The 23,038-nt window shown below is 60.5% G+C and overlaps 2 protein-coding genes across 3 annotated transcripts; one reads left to right on the plus strand and one right to left on the minus strand.

Moving 5' to 3' along the window:
- Positions 1–1,652: 1,652 nt before the first annotated feature.
- On the plus strand, positions 1,653–16,460 carry LOC138803657 (forkhead box protein J2-like). 2 transcript variants are annotated; one of them, XM_069987716.1, is made up of 11 exons: positions 1,653–1,880; positions 6,645–6,976; positions 8,062–8,136; positions 8,794–8,862; positions 8,941–9,087; positions 10,944–11,190; positions 11,597–11,863; positions 12,291–12,392; positions 13,099–13,305; positions 13,965–14,063; positions 14,332–16,460. In XM_069987716.1, the coding sequence occupies exons 2-11, from the start codon at positions 6,659–6,661 to the stop codon at positions 14,418–14,420; spliced, it is 1,620 nt and encodes a 539-aa protein (XP_069843817.1). In that variant the 5' UTR covers positions 1,653–1,880; positions 6,645–6,658; the 3' UTR covers positions 14,421–16,460. The 2 variants fall into 2 exon arrangements, with proteins under 2 accessions (XP_069843817.1, XP_069843816.1); XM_069987715.1 differs by lacking the exon at positions 1,653–1,880 and having other exon boundaries at positions 5,454–6,976.
- A 703-nt stretch (positions 16,461–17,163) lies between these two features.
- Positions 17,164–22,949, minus strand: LOC138803643 (C3a anaphylatoxin chemotactic receptor-like). The gene is made up of 2 exons (XM_069987690.1): positions 22,762–22,949; positions 17,164–19,072 (listed from the first exon to the last, which is right to left on the minus strand). The coding sequence occupies exon 2, from the start codon at positions 19,050–19,052 to the stop codon at positions 17,838–17,840; it is 1,215 nt and encodes a 404-aa protein (XP_069843791.1). The 5' UTR covers positions 19,053–19,072; positions 22,762–22,949; the 3' UTR covers positions 17,164–17,837.
- Between the last annotated feature and the right edge of the window lie 89 nt (positions 22,950–23,038).

Below are 23,038 nucleotides of genomic sequence, written 5' to 3' on the forward strand. Positions count from 1 at the left end.
TCTAAGCGCCAAAGAACCAGCAAAAATCGGGAAGTAGAGGCGTGGTTCAAGTGGTAGAGGACTAGCCGTGGTGGAAAAGCTCAGGGACAGCACCTAGGCCTTGAGCTCAAATCCCAGGACCAAGAATCAGTCTATGTCTCTATGTATCCATCTATCTGCCTATCCTTCGATCCTCTATCATCTACCTATCTCTATTGTTCTAGGCAATGGTGGCTCACACCTGTCAGCTTAGCTACCCATTTGGCTGAGATCTGAGGATCAGGGTTCAAAGCCAGCCCAGGCAGGAAAGTCTGTGTGACTCTGATCTCCCAGGAACCACCAGAAAACCGGAAGTGGCGCTGTGGCTCAAAGTGGTAGAGCACACGCCTTGAGCAAAAGAGCTGAGGGACTCTGTGTGTGTGTGTGTGTGTGTGTACATATACACACATATTTATAGACAATTATATGTAGAATAAGATGAATAAAGTTATACAACGTGTACTATGTGAATATGAACATGAATGTACACATCCACCCGTGTATTTTTAGAGGTACTGGGACTTGAACTCGAGGCCTGTCTCGCTCACGCTGGCCCTGCCCATTCGCCACCTCTTCCCTTGGGGCTTTTCCTCGCTTATCTGGAATTGCTCTCTGCTGTGTCTGACCGGCCTGGCTTTGAACCCGGATCCTCGCGAGCGGCTGGCCTTCCTTCACCATCTGGGGTGAGGGTGGCCGCAGCTGGCTGGGCGCCGGCTCTGGAGGCTGCGATCGGGAGGATCGCGGCCCTTGGGGCCCAGGCCCGACCTCTCTGGGGTGGCGTAAATGCACCTGCGGGGCGGCAGATGGCCACGGAGGGGGTGGGGGTGGGCGCCTCGCGGCCCAGCGATCCAGAGATCTGTCGATCCGGGGATCCAGGGATCCATCCATCCATGTCCAGGCAGCAGCGGGGCGCTGGGACCGCGTCTCCGCGATCGATCGCTCCGGATCGCTCCAGCCATCGACCCATCGATCCAGTGATCTGTTGATCCAGGGATCCCACCGTCGCTCTCCAGGCGGCGGCGCGGCGTCTCCGCGATCGGTCGCCCCGGGATCGCTCCCGCCATCGACCCGGGATCCTCCGGCCGCCGCAGCGATCGGCCGGCGGGCGCAGGCTCCCCGGCTCCCCGGGCCTCCTTAACCGGCGCGGGCGGGGCGGAGGGCGGGGCGGCGCGCGGCGGAGGCCGGGGCGGAGCCGGGGCCTGCAGCCGAGCCGAGCCCGGGCCGGGCCGCACTCTCCGCGGGCCTCCGCTTCCCCGCCGGCGCCCCCGAGCCCCGAGCCCCCCCCACCCCGGATCCCCCCCCCGGATCCCCTCCCGCCCCGCGGGGGCGTCAGCGCGGGACCCGGGCGCCGGGGTCCGGGGCGCGGCGGCCGCGGCCTCCGGGGCGCGCGCTGCGCAGGCCGGGCCGGGGCGCGGGGCGCGGGGCGGGGACCCCCGGCCGGCCGCGGGGCGCGGCCATGGCGTAGCCCGGGGCCGGGCACCCCGCGATCGGCCCGCGCCCCGCGATCGGCCCGGCACCCCGCGATCGGCCCGCGCCCCGCGATCGGCCCGGCGCCCCGCGATCGGCCCGGCGCCCCGCGATCGGCCCGCGCCCCGCGATCGGCCCGCGCCCCGCGCCCCGTCTCCTCGGCCTCCCCCCGGCCCGGGACAGGGGAGGCCCGGGGGACCCCCCCGGCCGGGGCAGCGTGTGGGGGTCCGGCCGCCTCCCGCTGCTGGGCCCCCCGTCGCCCCCCGCCCCCGCCGCGGGCCCCCCGTCCCCGCCCCGCGCCCCGGATGCGGGGGGCCGCCGGGCCCTGAGCGCGGGGCGCCCCCGGCCCCCCAGCCCCGGCTGCAGGTGGACTCGGCGCCTCGCGGGGGACGCAGGTGAGCTGGGGGGCGGGGAGGGGTGCGGGGGACCCCGGGGGAGGGCCTGGAGCGCGTGCGCACACGGGTGCGGGCAGGACTTGAACTCGCGGCCCGGACGCTGCCTGGGACACTTTGGCGCTCCGGGCGGGCGCTCCGCCCCTCCAGCCGGTTTCCTGGTGGTTTCATGGGAGATCAGAGTCTCAGGGCCTGTCCTGCCCGGGCTGGCCTCGAACCGCGATCCTCAGCTCTCAGCCTCCTGAGTGGCTGGGATTTCGGGCAGCTTTCCTAATGGCGTCCCCGGGGAGAGCTTCTGGGAGCCGCGTCCTGACTCTCTCCCGCCCCGGGGCTCAGGTCTCCGCGGGGGAACTGAACCAGGCCTGCGGGGCTGGGGCCCAGCCTCCCACCCTGCTGCTGCCTGGAGGCTCCCTGCGGGGATTCCCACCCCACGCCTTGGCTTTTTTCTTATCTTTGTGTGTGTCACTGCTGGGGCTTGAACTCAGGGCCTGGGCGCTGTCCCTCAGCTCTTCAGCTCCAGGCGGGCGCTCTACCCCTTGAGCCACAGCGCCACTTCTGGTTTTCTGTGGTTCATGGGAGATCAGAGTCTCATGGACTTTCCTGCCCGGGCTGGCTTTGAACCACGATCCTCAGATCTCAGCCTCCTGAGTGGCTGGGATGACAGGCGGGAGCCACAGCGCCCAGCAGCTTTGGCATTTCATACAAAGCCAAGCAAGAGGGAAAAAAAGCAATGAAGCTTCAGTATTTAAGTCTGGAACTGAGCCCCTGACTTTTGTTGTGCCAGGGCTCGGCCAGACAGAGACACACAGGGTCTTTTTGCTGAAGGGGGAAACTGAGGCATGATGCCACTTCATCAGGTAGCGTGGGAGGCTTAAGGACACTTGTAGTGAGTTCAGCATGAGGGGGACATCCGAGGGGAATGAGGAGGTGAGCCGGGCGCCGGCGCTCACGCCCGCCATCCCAGCTAACCCGGGAGGATCACTGGGCAGGAAAATCCATGGGACGCTTTCATCTCCAATAACCCAGGAGAATGCTGAAAGGCGGAGCCGTGGCTCAAGTGGTAGAGCGCCAGCCTTGAGAAAAAAACCCCTCAGGGTGGTGGCGCCCAGGCTCCGAGTTCAAGTCCCAGGACTGACACACACACAACAAAAACAAAACGAAATATTTTCCTAGGTTCTTTAGCAAGAGCTGACAGGCCAGTGAGGCCAGTGTAATTCTATCTGTGGGGAGGATCCTGGTTGGAGGCCAGTCCAGGCAGAAAAGGTGGGAGGCTGGAAGCGGAGGATCGTGTTTTGAGGCCAATCTAGACAGGGAGGTTGGAGAGAGCCCTCTTTTCAAATGCACAGCGTGCAGGGCCTGCTTGTAAGACAGGCTCACACGGGGGATTGTGGTTCTCGGTGAGAACGGGTAGAAAAGTCTGGGAGACCATCCTGTGCTGCAGGAGGCTGCGTCAGCGAAGGCACCCCAGGCTCCGTGGTGGCGCTCCACCACTCGAACCACAGCTCCACTACCAGCTTTTCCCGGCAGTTCATTGGAGAGAAGAGTCTCACGGACTTTTCTGCCCGGGCTGGCCTCGAGCCACCATCCTCAGATCTCAGCCTCCTGAGTGTCTTCTCCTTCTGAGCCGGGAGATTCCCTCCAGCTGCAGGACTAACAGGTCAAAGGGTATTTAAAAACACGCCGCTGTGGCTCAGAGGCTGGGGTGCTCTGACGCAGAAAAGTCTAGAAGATATGTGGGTTTCTGGAATGGTGAAATGGCCCTTTGGCTTTGCATATTTCCATGGTGGAGGGGGGGGAGGGAGGGGGTGGGGGAGGGGGTAACCACTCCTTGGAAGTTCTAGGTAGGGCAAAGAGGAGGAGGAGGGGGAGGAGGGGGAGGAGGGGGAGGAGGAGGAGGAAGAGGAGGAGGAGGAGGAGGAGGAGGGGGGGAAGGAGGAGGAGGGGGAGGAGGAGGAGGAGGAGGAGGAGGGGGGGAGGAGGAGGAGGAGGAGGGGGGGAGGAGGAGGAGGGGGAGGAGGAGAAGAAGAAGGAGAAGGAGAAGAGGAGGAGGAGGAGGAAGAGGAGGAGGAGGAGGAAGAGGAGGAGGAGGAGAAGAAGAAGGAGAAGAGGAGGAGGAGGAGGAGGAAGAGAAGGAGGGGGAGGAGGAGGAGGAGGAGAAAGAAGAGGGAGAAGAGGAGGAGGAGGAGGAGGAGAAGAAGGAGAAGAAGGAGAAGAGGAGGAGGAGGAGGAGGAAGAGGAGGAGGGGGAGGAGGAGGAGGAGGAGGAGGAGGAGGAAGAAGAAGGAGAAGAGGAAGAGGAGGAGGAGGAGGAGGAGGAGGGGGAGGAGAAGAAGAAGAAGGAGAAGGAGAAGAAGGAGAAGAGGAGGAGGGGGAGGGGGAGGAGGAGGAGGAGGAAGAGGGGGAGGAGGAGGGGGAGGGGGAGGAGGAGGAGGGGGAGGAGGAGGAGGGGGAGGAGGAGGAGGGGGAGGAGAAGAAGAAGAAGAAGGAGAAGAAGGAGAAGAGGAGGAGGGGGAGGGGGAGGAGGAGGAGGAGGAGGAGGAAGAGGTGGAGGAGGAGGAGGAGGAAGAGGGGGAGGAGGAGGGGGAGGAGGAGGAGGGGGAGGAGGAGGAGGGGGAGGAGGGGGAGGGGGAGGAGGAGGAGGAGGAGGGGGAGGGGGAGGAAGGGAGGAGGAGAGGGAGGAGGGGGAGGAGGAGGGGGAGGGTGGAGATCGGGATGAGCACTTCAGGATACTATTTATATGGATATTTTATTTTTTGTTCTATCGTGGGTCTTGAACTCAGGACCTGGGCGCTGTCCCTGAGCTCTTTTGCTCAAGGTGGGTGCTCTACCACTTGAGCCACAGCACCACTTCCGGTTTTTTGGTGGTTCATGGGAGATCAGAGGCTCACAGACTTTTTCCTGCCTGGGCTGGCTTTGAACCGCGATCCTCAGCTCTCAGCCTCCTGAGTAGCTGGATGACAGGCGGGAGCCACTGGTGCCTGGTTCCTGTTTTATTTTTGTGCCACTATTGGGACTTGAACTCAGGGCCTCACTGTCTCCCGTGGTCTTTTGCTTTGGCTCAAGGTTGGCGCTCTTCCACTTGAGCTACAGCTCCGCTCCTGGCTTTTGTACTAGTTACTTGGACAACATAGTGTTGGTCAGATTGGTCAGCCTCAGGCTGGCTCTGAACCTCGATCCTCCGGATCTCAGCCTCCTGAGTGGCTGGGATGCCAGTGTGGGGCTCTCTTGCGGTTTCCCTCCTGTGTAGGAGCGCAGGGATGGCGTCAGGTGTCTGCCTGCTCTGGCCTCCTTAGGAATGAGGTGCTGCTCACAGCCCTGTGCCCTGGGCGTGTTGCAGGGTGGGAGCTACAGGCCGGGTACTTGTGTGTACAGGCCCATTATGAGGGTGGGGCCTTGCAGGCAGGACTGGAAGGATGTCTGAGGGCCAAACATCATAGGCCGAGAACTACAGCCTGAAACCCAGAGACACTGAGCCCTGTGTTAAAGATCCCAGGGGGCCGGGCGCTGGTGCGCACGCCTGTCATCCCAGCCACTCAGGAGGCTGAGATCGGAGGATCGCGGTTCAAGGCCAGCCCGGGCAGGAAAGTCCCTGAGACTCTGATCTCCAATGAACCACCAGAAAACCAGAAATGGCGCTGTAGCTCAAGGGGTAGAGCGCCCGCCTGGAGCTGAAGAGCTGAGGGACAGCGCCCAGGCCCTGAGTTCAAGCCCCAGGCCTGGAACAAGAAAAAAAAACAGATAACCAGGAGAGTGGGGGCGAGTCCCATCTGGTCCTCGGCTTTGACTTGCAAAGTTTGCGCATATTTGATGTGGACACGGCTGTGGCTTCACTCGGTGTTTTCACGTCTTCGTGCCCGTCCCGGGGCTGGCTGCGGACCGCGATCCTCCGGATCTCCTGCGCCCCTGCGGGTGGGGATGGAGGTGCCGAGCCGGGGCCGGGGCGACCGGGCCGGGCAGGCCGGGGGAGGCGGCGCAGGCCGGGCAGGCCGGGGCCGGCCGCCAGCTCCGCGGGCCCCGGCTGGCTATTTTTAGCCGGGCTCTCTGACGGGGAGGCGGGCCCCGGGCGGAGGGGCGGGACTTCCTGCTGCGGCCGGGCCGGGCGAGGCCGGGCTGCGCGCGCCGGGGCTCCGTGGGTAGCGTACGCGCCCGGCGGCGGTGGCGATGCCGGATCCTGCAGCTGCCGCCGCCGCCTTTGTCGTGGCTGTGGTTCTGCTTCTGGCTTCTCCTGGGCGGTGGAGAGCCTCAGGGGCGCGTCCCTCCCTGCCCGGGCTGTCCTCGAACCGCGATCCTGGGCGCCACGCGCGCGGGGGAGGCCGGGGTGGAGCGCCCGCCGGGGGCGGGGAGCCGGGGGCCGCGGGTTCGAGCCCCGGGGCCGACAGCAGCCACGAGATCCTCAGATCGATGGACCGATCGATGCATTGATTATTGATCGATCGATCGACGCATTGATCATTGATCGATCGATGCATTGATCATTGATCGATCGACGCATTGATTATTGATCGATCGATCGACGCATTGATTATTGATCGATCGACGCATTGATTATTGATCGATCGATCGACGCATTGATTATTGATCGATCGATCGATGCATTGATTATTGATCGATCGACGCATTGATTATTGATCGATCGATCGGTTATCGATGGGTGGACCGATCGTCGGCCGTGGGCCGGCTCCCGCCGCCCCGCTCCGCCCGCGCGCGCCCCGGGCCTCGAACCCGCGCCCCGGCTCCCAGCCGCAGCCCCGCCCTCTGCCGCCCGCAGGCCGCGCAGGCGCCATGGCGTCGGACCTGGAGAGCAGCCTGACGTCCATCGACTGGCTGCCGCAGCTGACGCTGCGCGCCACGCTGGAGAAGCTGGGCGGGGCGGCGCCGGGCCGCCGGTGCGCGCCGGGCTCCCCGGCCGCCCCCGAGCCGCGCGCCGCCGCGCCGGGCGCCGACGAGGCCGCGCAGGACGGCAAGCCGCGCTACAGCTACGCCACGCTCATCACCTACGCCATCAACTCCTCGCCCGCCAAGCGCATGACGCTCAGCGACATCTACCGCTGGATCTGCGACAACTTCCCCTACTACAAGAGCGCCGGCGTGGGCTGGAAGGTGCGCGCGGCGTGCGCGTGCGCGGGGGTGGGCACGTGTAGCTGCTGGAAGGTGTGCGGGGGTGTGCGCATGCGCGTGGATGGGCTGGACGGTGCGCGGGGGTGTGCGCATGCGTGCGATGTAGGTGCGCGTGGATGGGCTGAAAGGTGTGCGGCGTGTGCGCATGCGCGTGGATGGCCGGAAGGTGCGCGGGGGTGTGCGCATGCGTGCGATGTGGGTGCGCATGTGCGTGGATGGGCTGGAAGTGCATGGGGGTGTGCGCATGCGCGTGGATGGGCTGGAAGGTGCGCGGGGGAGTGCGCATGTGTGTGATGTGGGTGCGCATGCGCATGGATGGCTGGGGGGGGTGCGCATGCGTGCGATGTGAGTGTGCATGAGCATGGATGGCTGGAAGGTGCGCGGGGCGTGTGCGCATGCGTGTGATGTGAGTGCGCCTACGTGTAGATGGCTGGAAGGTGCGCGGGGGTGTGCGCATGCGTGTGATGTGGGTGCGCACGCGCGTGGATGCGCTGGAAGGTGCGCGGGGGTGTGCGCATGCGTGTGATGTGGGTGCGCCTACGTGTAGATGGCTGGAAGGTGCGCGGGGGTGTGCGCATGCGTGTGATGCGGGTGCGCATGGATGGCTGGGGGGGGTGCGCATGCGTGCGATGTGGGTGTGCCTGAGCATGGATGGCTGGAAGGTGCGCGGGGTGTGTGCGCATGCGCGTCATGTGGGTGCGCATGCGCGTGGATGGGCTGGAAGGCGCTCAGCAGGAATGCGCATGCGCCGTGCCTGGAGCTTGCACTCGGGGCCCTGGACTCTGGTCTCTGGGGCTTTTGTGCGCCAGGCTGGCTGGTGCTCCACCACCTGAGCCACTGCCCCACGTCTGGCTTTCTTTTTTTGTTGATTTTTTTTGGAAATAAGACTTGCGGTAGATTTTCCTGCCCGGGCCGGCCTCGAACCGCGATCCTCAGCTCTCAGCCTCCTGCGTAGCTGGGGTGGCCTGGGTGGCGTGGTAGGTGGTTCTGTGTTCCTTTAGGTCCTAGTAGGAAGTTTTCTGCTGTGCACAAACCCGGGGGGTCACCTTGTTTCTCTGCTCCCCCAGAATTCCATTCGGCACAACCTGTCTCTCAACAAGTGTTTCCGGAAGGTTCCCCGACCTCGAGATGACCCTGGGAAGGTGAGCTGGAGCGGGAAGGCGGGGGAAGCCCGGGGCTCTCCAATTACCCGGAAGAGGAAGCGTGTTCACTAGAGAAGCGGCTTCCTCCCTGCAGGAAGAACATGCCCGGCTGTGAGGCCTGTGGGCCTGCGTGGGGGTGGGGGGTCCTGGGGCTCGAACTCAGGGCCTGGGCGCTGTCCCTCAGCTCTTCAGCTCAAGGCGGGCGCTCTACCACTTGAGCCACAGCGCCACTGCCAGCTTTTTGGTGGTTCTTTGGAGATAAGAATCTCATAGACTTTCCTGCCCAGGCTGGCCTCTAACCACCATCCTCTAAGCTCAGCCTCCCGAGTAGCTGGGATGACAGGCGTGAGCCATCAAAACCTGACTCTCCTCTCTTCTTTTCCCTCCCTTCATCCTCCCTCTCCTCCTGTCCCTTTCCCTCTGCTCCTCTTCCTCCTCCCCATTTCCCCCCCTTCTTTCTTCCCTCTCCTCTTGTACCCTCCTTCTCCCTCCTTTCCCTACTTCCTCCCTTCCTCTCCCCCCACCTTCTCCTCGATCCGCGTTCTCAGTTCCCTGCCTGCGTTCTCCTGACACCTGTGCACACGCAGACGTCTTGAACTCCGTATCCTGGGGTGGGAAATGGTGCCGGCACTGATTTGGGGGTGGCTTTTATTCCAGGGCTCTTACTGGACCATCGACACCTGTCCCGACATCTCTCGGAAGAGGAGACACCCCCCGGATGATGAGGTGAGCCGGGGACCCCCCCACTTGCTCCCCTCTCCCCCTCCCCCTCCCCTGAGACCTCTCCCCTGTCGCCATCTTCAGCTGTGTCAAGACTCCCCCGAGCAGGAGGCCAGCAAGAGCCCCCGGGGGGCTGTGCCGGGAAGCGGGGAGCCCCCGGCCTCCCTGCCTCCCGAGGGCAACCCTCAGATGCCGCTCTCCAGCCCTGCCGCCATGGCCAGCTACAGCCAGGTAGGAAGATGAGGGGCTCGGGGGGAGGGGAGGGGTGGCTGGACGGACTCTGACACTTCAATCAAAACTGAAGTTACACATTGAGTCAGCGCCCGTAGCGCACGCCTGTAATCCCAGCTACTCCGGAAGCTGAGATCCAATGATCGCGGCTCCAAGCCAGCTGGGACAGGAAAGTCCGTGAGACTCTATCTCCAACGAACCACTAAAAAGCCTGCAGCGGGGCTGTGGCTCAAGTGGTAGAGCACCAGCCTTGAGCGAAAAAGCCAAGTGATAGTGTGAGTTAAGTCCCAGTGTGGGGTCAGATAGACAAACAGGCAGACATAAAGAACCGATGAGAGATGGAGAAGATGAAGCCACACAGGGAACCAATGAGAAACAGAGGAGATTAAACCATATGGAGAGCCAATGGGAAAAGGAGATGGAGTTATACAGAGAACCAATGAGAAACGAAGGTGATGTCATACAGAGGACCAATGAGACATGGAGAAGATGATGCCTTACAGAGAACCAATCAGAAAAAGAGATGCAGTGACACAGAACCAATGAGAAGCGGAGAAGATGAAGCTACACAGCCAATGAGAAACGCGGGAAAAGATGGAGCCACACCGAGAACCAAGAGAAAAGGACACGAAGCCACGCAGAGAAGCAGCGGGAAAAGGGGCTGCAGCCACACAGAGCCCAGAGACAGAAGATGAGACCGCGGGAGAGCCAGTGGGAAGAGGAGATGGAGCCGCACAGAAAAGCAGAGACGTAGCTGAGCGCTGGTGGCTCACGCCTGTAATCCTAGCTACTCAGGAGGCTGAGATCTGAGGATCGCGGTTCAAAGCCAGCCCGGGCAGGAGAGACCGTGAGACTCCTATCTCCAATAAACCACCAGAAAACCAGAAGTGGCGCTGTAGCTCAAGTGGTAGAGCGCCAGCCTTGAGCTGAAGAGCTGAGGGACAGCGCCCAGGCCCAGAGTTCAAGCCCCACGACCGACAAAAAAAAAAAAAAAAAACAGAGACGTGGAGAAGAACTGAAACCACACAGAGCCCGTGACAGGTGCAGAGAACCAGTGACAGGTGCAGAGAACCAGTGAGAAATGGAGATGGTGCCTTGCAGAGACCCAATGAGAAAACGAGATGGAGTCACACAGAGCCAATGAGAAAACGAGATGCAGTCACACAGAGCCAATGAGAAAACGAGATGCAGTCACACAGTGCCAATGAGAAAACGAGATTGAGTCACACAGAGCCAATGAGAAAACGAGATGCAGTCACACAGAGCCAATGAGAAAATGAGATGCAGTCACACAGAGCCAATGAGAAAATGAGATGAAGAAGTCACACAGAGAGCCAATGAGAATAGGTCATGAAACCACACAGAACCAATGAGAAAACGAGATGGAGTCGCACAGAACCAATGAGAAAACGAGATGGAGTCGCACAGACAGCCAGTGAGAAATGCAGATGAAGTCACACAGAGAGCCAATGAGAAGAGAACAAGAAACCACACAGAACCAATGAAAAAAGGACATGAAGCCACACAGAACCAATGAGACATGGAGACGAAGCTACGCAGAGAGCCAATGAGAAACGCAGGAAAAGGTGAAGCCACAGAGATAACCAATGGGAAAAGGACATGAAGCCCCACCCTGAGAACCAATGAGAAATGGAGGAAAAGATGAAGCCCCACCCAGAGAACCAATGAGGAAAGGACATGAAGCCCCACCCAGAGAACCAATGAGAAACGGAGGAAGGGGTAAAGCCGTGCCATTGGGTAGCAGGGAGCGAATGAGGCGCGCGGGGGGGCGGGGCCGGGGGCGGGGCCGGGGGGCGGGGCCGGGCGGGCTGACGCGCTGTCCGCTGTCCGCGCAGGTGCAGCCGGGCTCGGCGGCGTCTGCGGACGGCAGCAGCGGCGGCGCGGCCCCGGGCCCCGGCGGTGGCGGCGGGCGGGACGGCGGCGGCGGCGGCGGCGCGGAGGGCGGCCCGCCCCTCTACACCGCCAACCCCGACTTCAAGTTCTCCTACTCCGAGATCAACTTCCAGGACCTGAGCTGGTCCTTCCGCAACCTGTACAAGTCCATGCTGGAGAAGTCGTCCTCGTCCGCCGCCTCCCAGCACGGTCAGTGCACTCATTCATTCATTCATTCACTCATTCATTCATTCACTCATCCGGCCAGGCCGGGGCCGCGAACCCAGGGCCTGAGCAGCCCCAGCCCCCGGCCGGGCCTCCACCGCGGATCCCCCGGCCTCCACCGCGGATCCCCCGGCCTCGGCCTCCACCGCGGATCCCCCCCCGGCCTCGGCCTCCACCGCGGATCCCCCGGCCGGGCCTCCACCGCGGATCCCCCGGCCTCGGCCTCCACCGCGGATCCCCCGGCCTCGGCCTCCCCCGCGGATCCCCCGGCCTCGGCCTCCCCAGCGGCGGGGGGTCCCTCCCAGCCCACCCTGGGCCGCTTCCCCGCCCCGGCCAGGCGAGGGGATCCCCCCCACGCTCACCCTCCTCTGTTTTTGCTCCCCCTCCCCAGGCTTCTCGTCGCTGCTGGGGGACATGGCACCCTCCAACAACTACTACATGTACCAGCAGCCGCCGCCGCAGACGCCGGCCCCGGCCCAGGGCGCCCCCGCCGTGCCGGCCGCCCCGCCTCTGCACACCCCGAACCCCGACGGGCCGCCCGGGGTGCTGGGCATGCACGCCTCCCTGCAGCAGCCGGGGTATCCCCACCCGCCGCACCCCGCCCAGCAGCCAGCGCCGCAGCCGCCGGGCCCCGCCGCCATCCACAGCCCCGCGTTCGGTGAGTCGGCAGGTGCAAAGGTCCTGCGGCCGCTCTGCCCAGGCGGGGCCCCCTGCGCGTCGCTTCAGTTGGTGATTTTGCTGCCAGTCCTGGGGCTTGAACTCGGGGCCCCGGCGCCGTCCCGCAGCTCTTCAGCTCAAGGCGGGCGCTCTACCCCCTGAGCCGCGGCGCCACTGCCGGGTTTCACTGGAGATCAGAGTCTCCCGCACTTTCCCCGCTCTGGCTGGCCTCCAACTGCGATCCTCAGCTCTCAGCCTCCTGCGTAGCTGGGATGACAGGCGGGAGCCGCCAGCACCGGGGGTACAAATCTGGGCTGCTGAGGCCCACCCTGCAGAGGTGCAGGAATCTGGTGTGAATCCAGGGGCCGCCATGTTTGAGTGTCCCCCCTGCCTGGGGCCACAGCTCACTGCTGGCTTTCCCTCCGCAGCCTTCCCTCCAGACTGGTGCTCCAGCCTCAACTCCCTCAAGGAGAGCTTTAAGATGGTCAACCGGCTCAACTGGTCCAGCATCGAGCAGTCGCAGTTCTCAGGTGAGGGCCGCACAGGTAGCATCCGGGCCGGCGCCAGTAGCGCACGCCTGTAATCCCGGCCAGTCCGGAGGCAGAGATGGAGGACCCCACGCGGAAGCCAGCGTGGGCTCAAACGTCCAGGAGACTCTTAACCTCCAACAAAGCTGGACGTGGAGCCGTGGCTCAGGGGGTAAGAACGCCAGCCTTGAGTGAAAAAGCTCAGGAAAGCCGGCAAAGGCCCCGAGTTCAAACCTCAGTCCCGGCCGAAAGAGGGGGGGAGCAAGCGGAAGAGAAATGGGAGCAGGAGAAGCAGGGAGGAGGAGAGGGAGAATTGGAAAGTGCTAGTTATTATTTCATGTTGTTACTATTATTTAATTAGTAGTCACATTTTCGTGCTGGTCCTGGGACTTGAACTCAGGGCCTGGGCGCTGTCCCTCAGCTCTTCAGCTCAAGGCTGGCGCTCTACCACTTGAACCACAGCGCCACTTCTGGCTTTTTGCTGGTTCGTGGGAGATCAGAGTCTCTCGGACTTTCCCGCCCGGGCCGGCCTTGACCCGCGATCCTCAGATCTCAGCCTCCCGAGTGGCTGGGATGGCAGGCGTGCGCACCGACGCCCGGCTGGTAGATCTGGCTGTGGTTTCCCGCTGTGGGCGGCTGAGGGAGAGGGGGGCCGTTCTCGGGGCGCCCTGCCTCTCGGGGTGAGCTCGCTTCGCTCGTGTGTTTCCAGAACTGATGGAGAACCTGCGGCAGGCCGAGCAGAAGAATTGGACTCTGGACCAGCACCACATCGCCAACCTGTGCGACTCCCTCAGCCATTTCCTCACGCAGGCCGGGCACCTGCCCCCCCAGAGCCCGCACCGGCCCCCCGCGCCGGCCCCCCGCACCGAGGCCTGCGCCCTCACCGGCGGCAAGCAGGGAGCAGCCATGAGCCAAGGTGCCAACCCGCCCTCCCGCAGAGGCGGACATTAGTGGTGCGTGGCCGGGCACCGGTGCGCACGCCTGTCATCCCAGCGACTCAGGAGGCTGAGATCTGAGGATCACGGTTCAAAGCCAGCCTGGGCAGGAAAAGTCCATGAGACTCTGATCTCCACTGAACCACCAGAAAACCAGACATGGCGCTGTGGCTCAAGGGGTAGAGCGCCAGCCTGGAGCTGAAGAGCTGAGGGACAGCGCCCAGGCCCTGAGTTCAAGCCCCAGGACCAACACACACAGACACACACACAACAGTGCGAGAAAGAAATGTGAAAACTGGGGAAGGGCATGTTTTGTTTCTTCCTTTCTTTATTGAGAAGAAAGACCCTTCTCTCCAGGAACCTGCTTTTTTTTTGTGTGTGTGTGTGCCAGTCACGGGATTTGAACTCAGGGCCTGGGCGCTGTCCCTCAGCTCTTCAGCTCCAGGCTGGCGCTCTACCCCTTGAGCCACAGCGCCACTTCCGGTTTTCTGGTGGTTCCTTGGAGATCAGAGTCTCACGGACTTTCCTGTCCGGGCTGGCCTTGAACCACGATCCTCAGCTCTCAGCCTCCTGAGTGGCTGGGATGACAGGCGGGCGCCGTGGCACGCAACTTCAAATAACTCTTGTCTTGCTTTGGCAGTGAACTCGTACGGACACCCCCAGCCCCCCCACCTCTACCCTGGCCCATCGCCCATGTACCCCGTCTCTACCCAGGACTCGGCAGGCTACAGCCGCCCAGGTAAGAGCCCGAAAGTGGCCTCCCCGCCCGCTCCCTTCTCCTTCATTCATTCTTTTTGAATGAATGAATGATTTGATGCCAGTCCTGGGTCTCGAACTCAGGACCGCCCGCTCTGGCTTAGCTTTCTCATTCAAGGCCGGCGGCGCTCTGGCCGGCCTGGAACCACGATCCTCCTATCTCAGCCTTCTGAGTGGCTGGGATTACAGGCGTGAGCAGCGGTGCTCGGCTTTCCTCCAACCTTGAATTCTCTGTGTCTCTCGCCTCTCAGCTCACCACCTGGTCCCCCGGCCCCCCGTCCAGGCCCCCGCCGCGAATGAGGAGATTTCTGACGACTTCGACTGGGACTTGATCACCTAACGCGTCCTCCAGGAGCCCGGAGACAGAAATGCACCCCTCCTCCCGCTGTACATACACACACTCTCTCTTTTGGTTCTGAGTTCCTCCCCGATCCCTGACATCACCGCCACCGGCTGCCACCAACCCAGACTTCCCGTCTCTGTCCTGGCTTCCTTCCTCTTTGGCCCCAAGTTTTGATCTTTTATTGGTTGTTTTTAATTCTTCTAATTGGAGGAGGAGGAGGAGGAGGAATTAATTGGTTCCATACGATCTCTGCCCACGCCTCCCACCAGCGCCCATCAGCGTCCGCCTTTGCGAATTGCAAAGCAAAACAAGAACACGGAAAAAAAAAAAACGATCAGGCCTCCAGAGCACTGCACGATCCTCAGATCCCAGCCTCCTGCGCGGCTGGGATTACAGGCGTGCGCACCGGTGCCCGGCCGCCGGGCCTGTCACTGGCAGGAGCAACCCAGACTTGGTTGAGGGGCGCAGGCCAGCGGGAGACGGGGTTCGGGGTTCAGGTGTATTCTTAGCGCCGTCCCTTTGCTCTGCACCCTGCCTCTCAGATCCTCTCTCCCCAGATCCCTTCTCGTTCCTTCCCCTTCTCTCCACTTCCCCTCTCCTCCCTCCCCTGCCCCTCCCTCTTTCCTCTCCTGTGGTTTTCTTCTTTAATTTTCTTTTTTTCGTGTGTGTGTGTTGCTCCTGGGCCTTACGCCCCACCCCCGTGCCTTCTTCTTATTTTTTTTTCCTCCTCAAGGTTGGCGCTCTACCACTTGAGCCACACCTCCCCTCCTGATTTTTGCCAGTTCATAGGAGATAAGAGTCTGCCGGGCTTTCCAAGGCCAGGCTAGCTTTCAACTGCCATCCACATAGCCTAGCCGGGATTACAGGCGTGAGCCACCGGGCCCGGCCCTAGCTCATGATCTGAAGAGGTGGAGTTGGTTTTAGTTGGTGCATGAACACCTCTGGTCAGTACCGGGTCAGCTGGGTTTTTTGTTCGTTTGCTTTTGGTGGCTCGAACTCAGGGCCTGGCCTGGGTGCTGTCCCATAGATCCTTCCTTCCTTCCTTCCTTCCTTCCTTCCTTCCTTTCCTTCCCCAGGTTGGTGCTCTACCAACTGAGCCCAGCCTCCACTCCTGCTGGTTCAGTGGAGATCAGAGTCCGCCGGACTTTTCCTGCCTAAGGCTGGCCTTGAACCGCGATCCTCAGACCTCAGCCTCCCGAGTGGCTGGGATGCCAGGCGGGCGCCACCGCGCCCAACCCTCCTTCCATGTTCACGCCACCGACTGCCCACGGGGCCACTGTGTGTCAGTCCTCACGGCCCCCCGCCCCCCTGCTTCTCTCCCCCGGGCCCCCTCTGCCCTGTGGCTGGCAAAGGATTCTGCGGGAGCGCGGGGAGAGGCAGAGATGGCGGGGGTTGGAGCGGGCAGCTGAGCGAAAGAAGCACTTTATTTCTTTGAGTCTTTTGTAAGAAAAAACGAACAGAAACCCCACAGAACTCGGGCCGAGCACAGAACCTCGCGCTGTGCTCATGGGGTGGAGCTAGGGCATACTGTTTTGTTATTATTGTTGATTTTCCTTGGTGTCGGTCGTGGGGCTCGAACTCGCGGCCTGGGCGCTGTCCCTCAGCTCAAGGCGGACGCTCTACCCCTTGAGCCACAGCGCCATGTCCGGTTTTCGGGCGGTTCCTGGGAGATCAGAGTCTCATGGACTTTTCCTCCCCGGGCCGGCCTTGAACCGCGATCCTCAGCTCTCAGCCTCCTGAGTGGCCGGGATTACAGGCGTGCGCCACGGGTCTCTGCCTACACCTTCTTGTTGGCTTATTCACATCCACCCGGGTTTGGGCCGGGTCGGGTGAAGTCTGGTCAAGGCAAGGTCTAGGGGTCTGGTCTCAGCCCATCGGCCCCGGGCTACTTTCCACTCTACATCCACTGCGACGGCTGACACCTGCCTTCTACCCAGGATGCTTTGCGAGCGCGCAGGCTGGGAGCCGTGTGGGATTTTGTTGGTTTGTTTTTGCATGCTTTCTTAATAAAAAGAAGAAAGAAACAAGCCTTCCCAGCTGGGTGGTCTCTGCTGTTTTTTCTTTCCTCCTTTTATTTATCTATTTATTTAGTTACTACTTTTCCACCAGTGGTGGGACTTGAACTCACAGCCTGGGCGCTGTCCCTCAGCTCTTCAGCTCCAGGCTGGCGCTCTACCCCTTGAGCCACAGCGCCACTTCCGGTTTTCTGGTAGGTAATTGGAGATCAGAGTCTCACTGGCACTGGCACCCAGTGGCTTTCTTGTTTTACTCAAGATTGGTGCTCTACCACTTGAGCCACAACTTTTTGCTGGTCAATTGGAGGTAAAAGAATCTCACAGACTTCCCTGCCCGGGCTGGCTTTGAACCCTGATCCTCCGATCAGGGATCTGTTCTCAGACAGTGAATCTCAGGATCACCTGGTGGTGGACAGCGAATCTCCGGATCACATGTTCAGCGGGTCCACGGATTCCAACCAACCACCTCCACCCATCCAGCTCCTCCTCAGATCAGGGATCCGAGGGTCAGGGTTCAAAGCCAGCCCGGGCAGGAAAGTCTGTGAGACTCTTGATCTCCAAGGAAGCAACAAAATGGCAGAAGTGGCGCTGTGGTTCACGTGGTAGAGCGCCAGCCTTGATTGAGTGAGAAAGCTCAGGGACAGCGCCCAGGCCCCGAGTTCAAGGACTGACACCCCCCCCCCAAACCAGTTCACAAATCCTGAGTCCTGCAAGGAAAAGCGGGAGAAGACGAAAGCATTTATTCACCGATCACGGACAAACAGGGGAGCGGTAGCTGTATAAACTCCGGCCCTCCGCCAGCCACGGGAGCCCCGTGCCTGAGAAACGTGTTGGCCCTGGGCGCTGGCGTCTCCCGTGTGTTGGGGTTTGGGGTCTGAGTAGCTGGGAAGGCTGAGGTCTGGGGATCAGAGGCCCCGAGCCCCGACTTCATACACACTCCTACAAACCAACGGCAGGCAGCCATGTTCCCCCGGCAGGCCTGGCTCGAGACTGCATCTCTAAGATGTTTCCAGGCTAGGCTGCCACCTCAATTAGTCTCTGGCCTCGGGGTCCGGTTTTGGCTCCCTCCCCGTTCCTTCTTTCCTCCCCTCCCTCCCCGTCTCTCTCCCTCCTTCCTTCCTTCCCTTCTTTCCCTCGTGCCGGAACTCCAGGCCCTCCAGGCCGGCTGGGCGCTTGGCCACGTGAACCAGCCCTTCCTTCGACGGCTGGCTTTTGGTGCTGGTTTTTCGGGGGGTGCTGGCTGAGAGTCTCACGGCCCTGCTCCTTGTGCGGGGCGTGGATTCCATCATGGGGTGCGTGTGTGTGTGTGTGTGTGTGTGTGGGGTGATCCTGTGATCTCAGCACGAGCCGGGATTACAGGCGTGCGCGGCGGCACGGGTCGGTCCGGGCCCGGCGGGGCTCACACGCCGGTGCTCAGGCTGGCTCGGGGCTGGGAGGCGCTGGTGGACGGAGTGAGGTCCTCGCTGAAGGCCGCCTCCAGGATCCCCCGCAGCGACTGGCGCGCCTTCTTCCTGAAGCTTTTCCCCAGGAAGGCGTAGAGGAAGGGGTTGAAGCAGCTGTTGGCCGAGGCCAGAGCCACGGAGAAGAGATCCCAGGCCAGCAGGGCCCCCCTGTCGGGCAGGTCGGCCTCGCTGAACAGGAACAGCACCCCCACCACGTGGTAGGGCACCCAGCAGGCCAGGAAGACGACCACGATGACCACGGCGACCTTGAACGTCTTCTTGGGACACGTGGAGAAGACGCTGCGTCTCGTCCTGATCACCACGGTGCTGTAGCAGGCCACCATGATGACGGCGGGCAGCGCAAAGCCCAGCACCAGCCTGGTGAGCGTGATGACCACCAGCTCCGTGGGGACCTCGTCCCCGAACAGCCCCCCAAAGACGTAGTCGGGCAGGTAGGGATACTCGTCCAGGGCATTGGGAGACAGCAAAGCCTCCTCTTGGTCAGGGAGGAGCCGGATGGGGGGGAGACGGTTGGAATCTGTGGACCCGTTGAACATGGGATCCAGAGATTCGCTGTCCACCGCCAGGTGATCCAGAGATTCGCTGTCCGGGAAGGGCATTGGGTAGGCGGGATGCACGGAATCGAAGACAGCGTAGTTGTAGCCACACACCTCCTGCTGGTCCTCCATGAACGTGTCACGGTAGAGGAACACGGGCACGCACAGGAGGAAAGCCAGGGCCCAGATGCACCCGCACACGGCCCGGGCCGTCCCCACCCGGCGGTGGTTCTGACACCAGATGGGTTTCAGGACCACGAGGCAGCGGTCGATGCTGATGGCGGTGAGCAGGAAGACGCTGGCGAACATGTTCAAGATGACGGCGGACGGGATGAGCTTGCACAGGAGCCAGCCGAAGGGCCAGCGGCCCTGGAGGACGTAGGCCAGGTTGAAGGGCAGGGACAGGCAGCACAGGAGGTCGGCCAGCGTGAGGTGCAAAAACCACACGGTGTTCACCGTCCGCCGCATCTTAAAACCAGCCACCCACAGCACCAGCCCGTTCCCGGGCAGGCCCAGCAAACACGTGAGCCCCAGGATGACCATGGACGCGATCATCACGGGGCTGAACGCAGCCTGCTGGGGGTCGTGGCTCCAGTCCGTGTGGTTGAACTCCATGCTGCGGCCACCTCTCCGTTCTAGAAGCAAAACAGGACGGGAGACGGTTGGGACGGGAGCGGGGCTGCGTAGCGCATGCCTGTAGTCCCGGCCACCCCGAAAGGGCTGCGGCTGGTGGCCCAACCGCGGGGAAAGAGCCCAGAGAGTTCCACGAGCAACCCAGCCGGCCACAACCACAACCACAACCACAGGTCAGAAGTGCAGACGCAGCTTGGATGGTCGGAGAACAGCCTGGAGCGGAGGGAAAAGCCCAGAGACAAACACCAGACCCTGAGTTCAAGCCCCAGTGCAGACACAAACGAAAATAAATAACATCCTGTTTCACAGGCCTTGGCCTCGGGATAGAAAGCTCCAGAACCCAGGGCTCCAGAGATCAAAGCCTACTGAGTCATCCACACACGTCGTTTCCTTTTCCGATGCCGTTTGGAACAAATTGAAAACATCCATTCCAGCCTGGCGCTGGTGGCTCCCGCCCGTCATCCCAGCTCCTCAGGAGGCTGAGATCGGAGGATCGCGGTTCAAAGCCAGCCCGGGCAGGAGACGCCGTGAGACTCTGATCTCTGATTCATCAGCAAAAACCAGGAGTGGAGCTGTGACTCAAGTGGTAGAGCACCAGCTTGGAGGGAAAAAAAACTCAGGTTCAGCACCCAAGCCCTGAGTTCAAGCCCAGGACCAGCACGAGTTCAAGCCCAGGACCAGCATGCGCGCGCGCACACACACACACACACACACACACACACACACACACACACACACACACTCCAATTTTTTTTTTATCAGTCCTGGGCCTTGAACTCAGGGCCTGGGCGCTGTCCCTGAGCTTCTTTGGCTCAAGGCTGGCGCTCTACCACTTGAGCCACAGCACCACTTCTGGCTTTTTCTGCACATGTGGTGCTGAGGAATCGAACCCAGGGCCTCATGCATGCGAGGCGAGCGCTTTACCACTGAGCCACCTGCCCAGCCCGTCGCCTTCCAATTCTTATCCATTCTAATCCTCAGCCCCTCTGAACTTCTCCTTAACCGTCTTCCTGGCTCGGATCACACGTTCCGTGGCTTTGAATAGAGATTCAGCTGCATCCCCACTAATCTGCTGATCTCAACGGTCGCAGCTCCAACCCCAAGCTCAGCAGAAGTTAAAAGCAGCGAGTCAACAATTCAAAAAGAAGAAGAAACGCTTTTCCTGTGCCCTGGCTCTTCCTACCAGACACCACCCCGACCCTTCTGGTCTCAGCTTCGATTGCTATAGTCAAACTTGACACCTAACCAGCATGGTGGCTCCCGCCTGGCATCCCAGCCACTCAGGAGGCTGAGATCTGAGGATCGCAGTTCAAGGCCAGCCCGGGCAGGAAGGGCTGGGAGACTCTGATCTTCCATGAACCACCAGAAAACCCGACATGGTGCCGTGGCTCAAGAGGTAGAGCGCCCGCCTTGAGCTGAAGAGCTGAGGGACAGCACCCAGGCCCTGAGTTCAAGCCCCACGAGTGACTATATATATATAAATATACACACAAGGTAGGACTTAAAAGTCATTTTGGGGCCCCCCTTGCCCCTCTCTGTCTTCTCTGCCCTGGGAGCAACTCTCATGGCCCCCCGCAGGCCCCCCAAACCCCTGAAAATGTATGCTTGCTCCAAACCGGCGGCATCAAGGGCCACGGACACAGCCTCCCAGTCTATCGGGGCTGGAGCGGCCGCAGTCGGGGTGCCCGGCTTCTGGGTGGGCTGGGCGCCGTGTTTGGGGGGAACCCCATCTCTGGGTACGCCAGGAACTCTCCTCTGAAGCAGCAGCTCTTCTCCTCGGCCATGCTTTATTTTTTAGTCAGTCGTGGGTCTCGAACTCGTGGCCTGGGCGCTGACCCTGCGCTCTTTCAGCTCAAGGCAGGTGCTCTACCCCTTGAGCCACAGCGCCACTGCCGATTTTCCCAGTGGTTTCCTGCAGATAGAGAGTCTCACGGACTTTTCCGGGCTGGCCTCCAACCGCGATCCTCAGGCCTCAGCCTCCTGAGTGGCTGGGATGACAGGTGTGCGCACCGGTGCCCGGCTTGCTATGGGGTCCTTTTAACAGATGCTGGCCTTTCTCATCCTCTTGGCTGTGAGAAGCAGCTTTTTTCCCCTCCCATGTCTTGTTTTCCTGAGCCTTCCCCAGGAAATCTGGGCAAAGCGGTTGCCTCAGGATTTTCACCGAGGGAAGACAAAATCAACAAAGACTGAATAAGGAAAAAAAAAAAAAACAAAGTCATTCCGGGACCTGAGGGCTTCGATGTTTCTTCACATGTCTCCAGGTGTTGGCTGAAAAATACTCTGAAGAACCGGGCAGGTGGCTCAGGGGCAGAGCGCTCGCCTCGCATGCATGAAGCCCTGGGTTCGAATCCTCAGCACCACAGACACAGGAAAAAAGCTGGAAGTGGCGCTGTGGCTCAAGTGGTAGAGCGCCAGCCTGGAGCCAAAGCAGCTCAGGGACAGCGCCAGGCCCTGAGTTCAAACCCCAGGACTGGCACAAAACAAAAATACCCTTGACATTTAACATTCATATAATGATATTTAAGATTATTAAAGTCTAAGGGTCAGGTGAAAGGGTAGATGCTTGCCTAGCGTGCAGGAGAAACTTGGTTCAATCCTCAGCACCGCCACTAAACACCCAAAGAAAGAAATAAGTAGATGCCTATTAGCAAATAAGCAAACCAATAATTCTGCTCAGACAAAGACAGTAGATCCAAGATTTCTCACAGTCCGACTCCAGAATGCTGCAGCAGTAATTAAAAAGAGAAAGAGCATCCTGAAACGAAAATTCATCTCTGATCAGGAAAGAAAAAAAAAAAAAAAAGGATCCTAGAGTCAAACATTAAGGACGGAAAGCAGTACAAAACAAGAGATACTCAGAAGGAAAGGCAGGTGCTGGTAGCACACGCCTGTAATCCCAGCCACTCAGGAGACGGAGATCTGAAGATTGTGGTTCACAGCCAGCTGGACAGGAAAGTCCGAGACAGTTACCCATAATGAACCACCAAGAAGCTGGCTCAGGAGCTGTATGGCTCAATTGGTAGAGCACCAACCTTCCGTGCAAACACTGAGGGACAAACTCAAAACTCTTACCTAGCCCCAGCGCCACTTCTGGCTTTTTGCTGGGTCCTTGGAGATAGGAGTTCCCCTGGACTTTCCTGCCTGGGGCTGGCTTTGAACCACGATCCTCAGATCTCAGCCTCCAGAGGAGCTGGGATTCCAGGCGGGAGCTACCCTGCCCGGCTATGACTTTTCTCTGACTTTGCGGAGACCAAAACAAAAGCAAAAACTCAGGAGCTTGGAAACTTCAGCCCCAAGACAGGCAAAGAAAAAGGAAATCAAAGAGAGAGAGAAAAAGAAACGGAGTGACACTTGACCTGCACGGGGGCTCAGATCAAAGATCTGCAAACACAAAACCAACGGAGGAGAGAAGAATCCAGAAATGAAGCCACACAGCTGGCTTGAAAGTGAGCACAAATGATGTGAAAAGCAAAGCCACAAAACACAAAGAACAAATCCAGATGGTTTCCCCCCCCTCCATTCAAGACATTCCCAAGAATCACCAAAGGAAAAGACAGAAAAGAAGGTAGCCATAAGTATAAGAAAAGAAAAAGAAAAGCCAGGGAAGGAATAAGAATGGAAAGGGAAGATGGTGGTTGCCAAAGTCTTCTGTCTGCAAGGAAGGGATCAGAAATATCTGGATTTTTCTTACCCCCTCTCAAGAAAAGGCCCGGCTTTCTCTGGATTGTTCCTGCGTCTCTGCTTGGCTGGCTACAATGAAGTCACAGTTTATCTCTGTGTTTCCGACCACTTCCTCCTTTCTTCCCCTTTTCTGACCAGAAGCCAGCGAGCCCGTGAGTCATTTTCTTTCTTTTTTTTTTAAGTTGACTTTCACAGGAAAACCAGTAGAGCAGATAGGTGGAGTTTGGAAGTCATGGAACTTTCTCTTCGGGCTCACAGTTGGATGAGGAGTGAGGGGGTGGGGAGGA

The sequence above is a fragment of the Dipodomys merriami genome, unplaced genomic scaffold (assembly GCF_024711535.1).
Source record: "Dipodomys merriami isolate MVZ:Mamm:240054 unplaced genomic scaffold, mDipMer1.0.p SCAF_345, whole genome shotgun sequence".
Lineage (NCBI taxonomy): Eukaryota > Metazoa > Chordata > Mammalia > Rodentia > Heteromyidae > Dipodomys > Dipodomys merriami.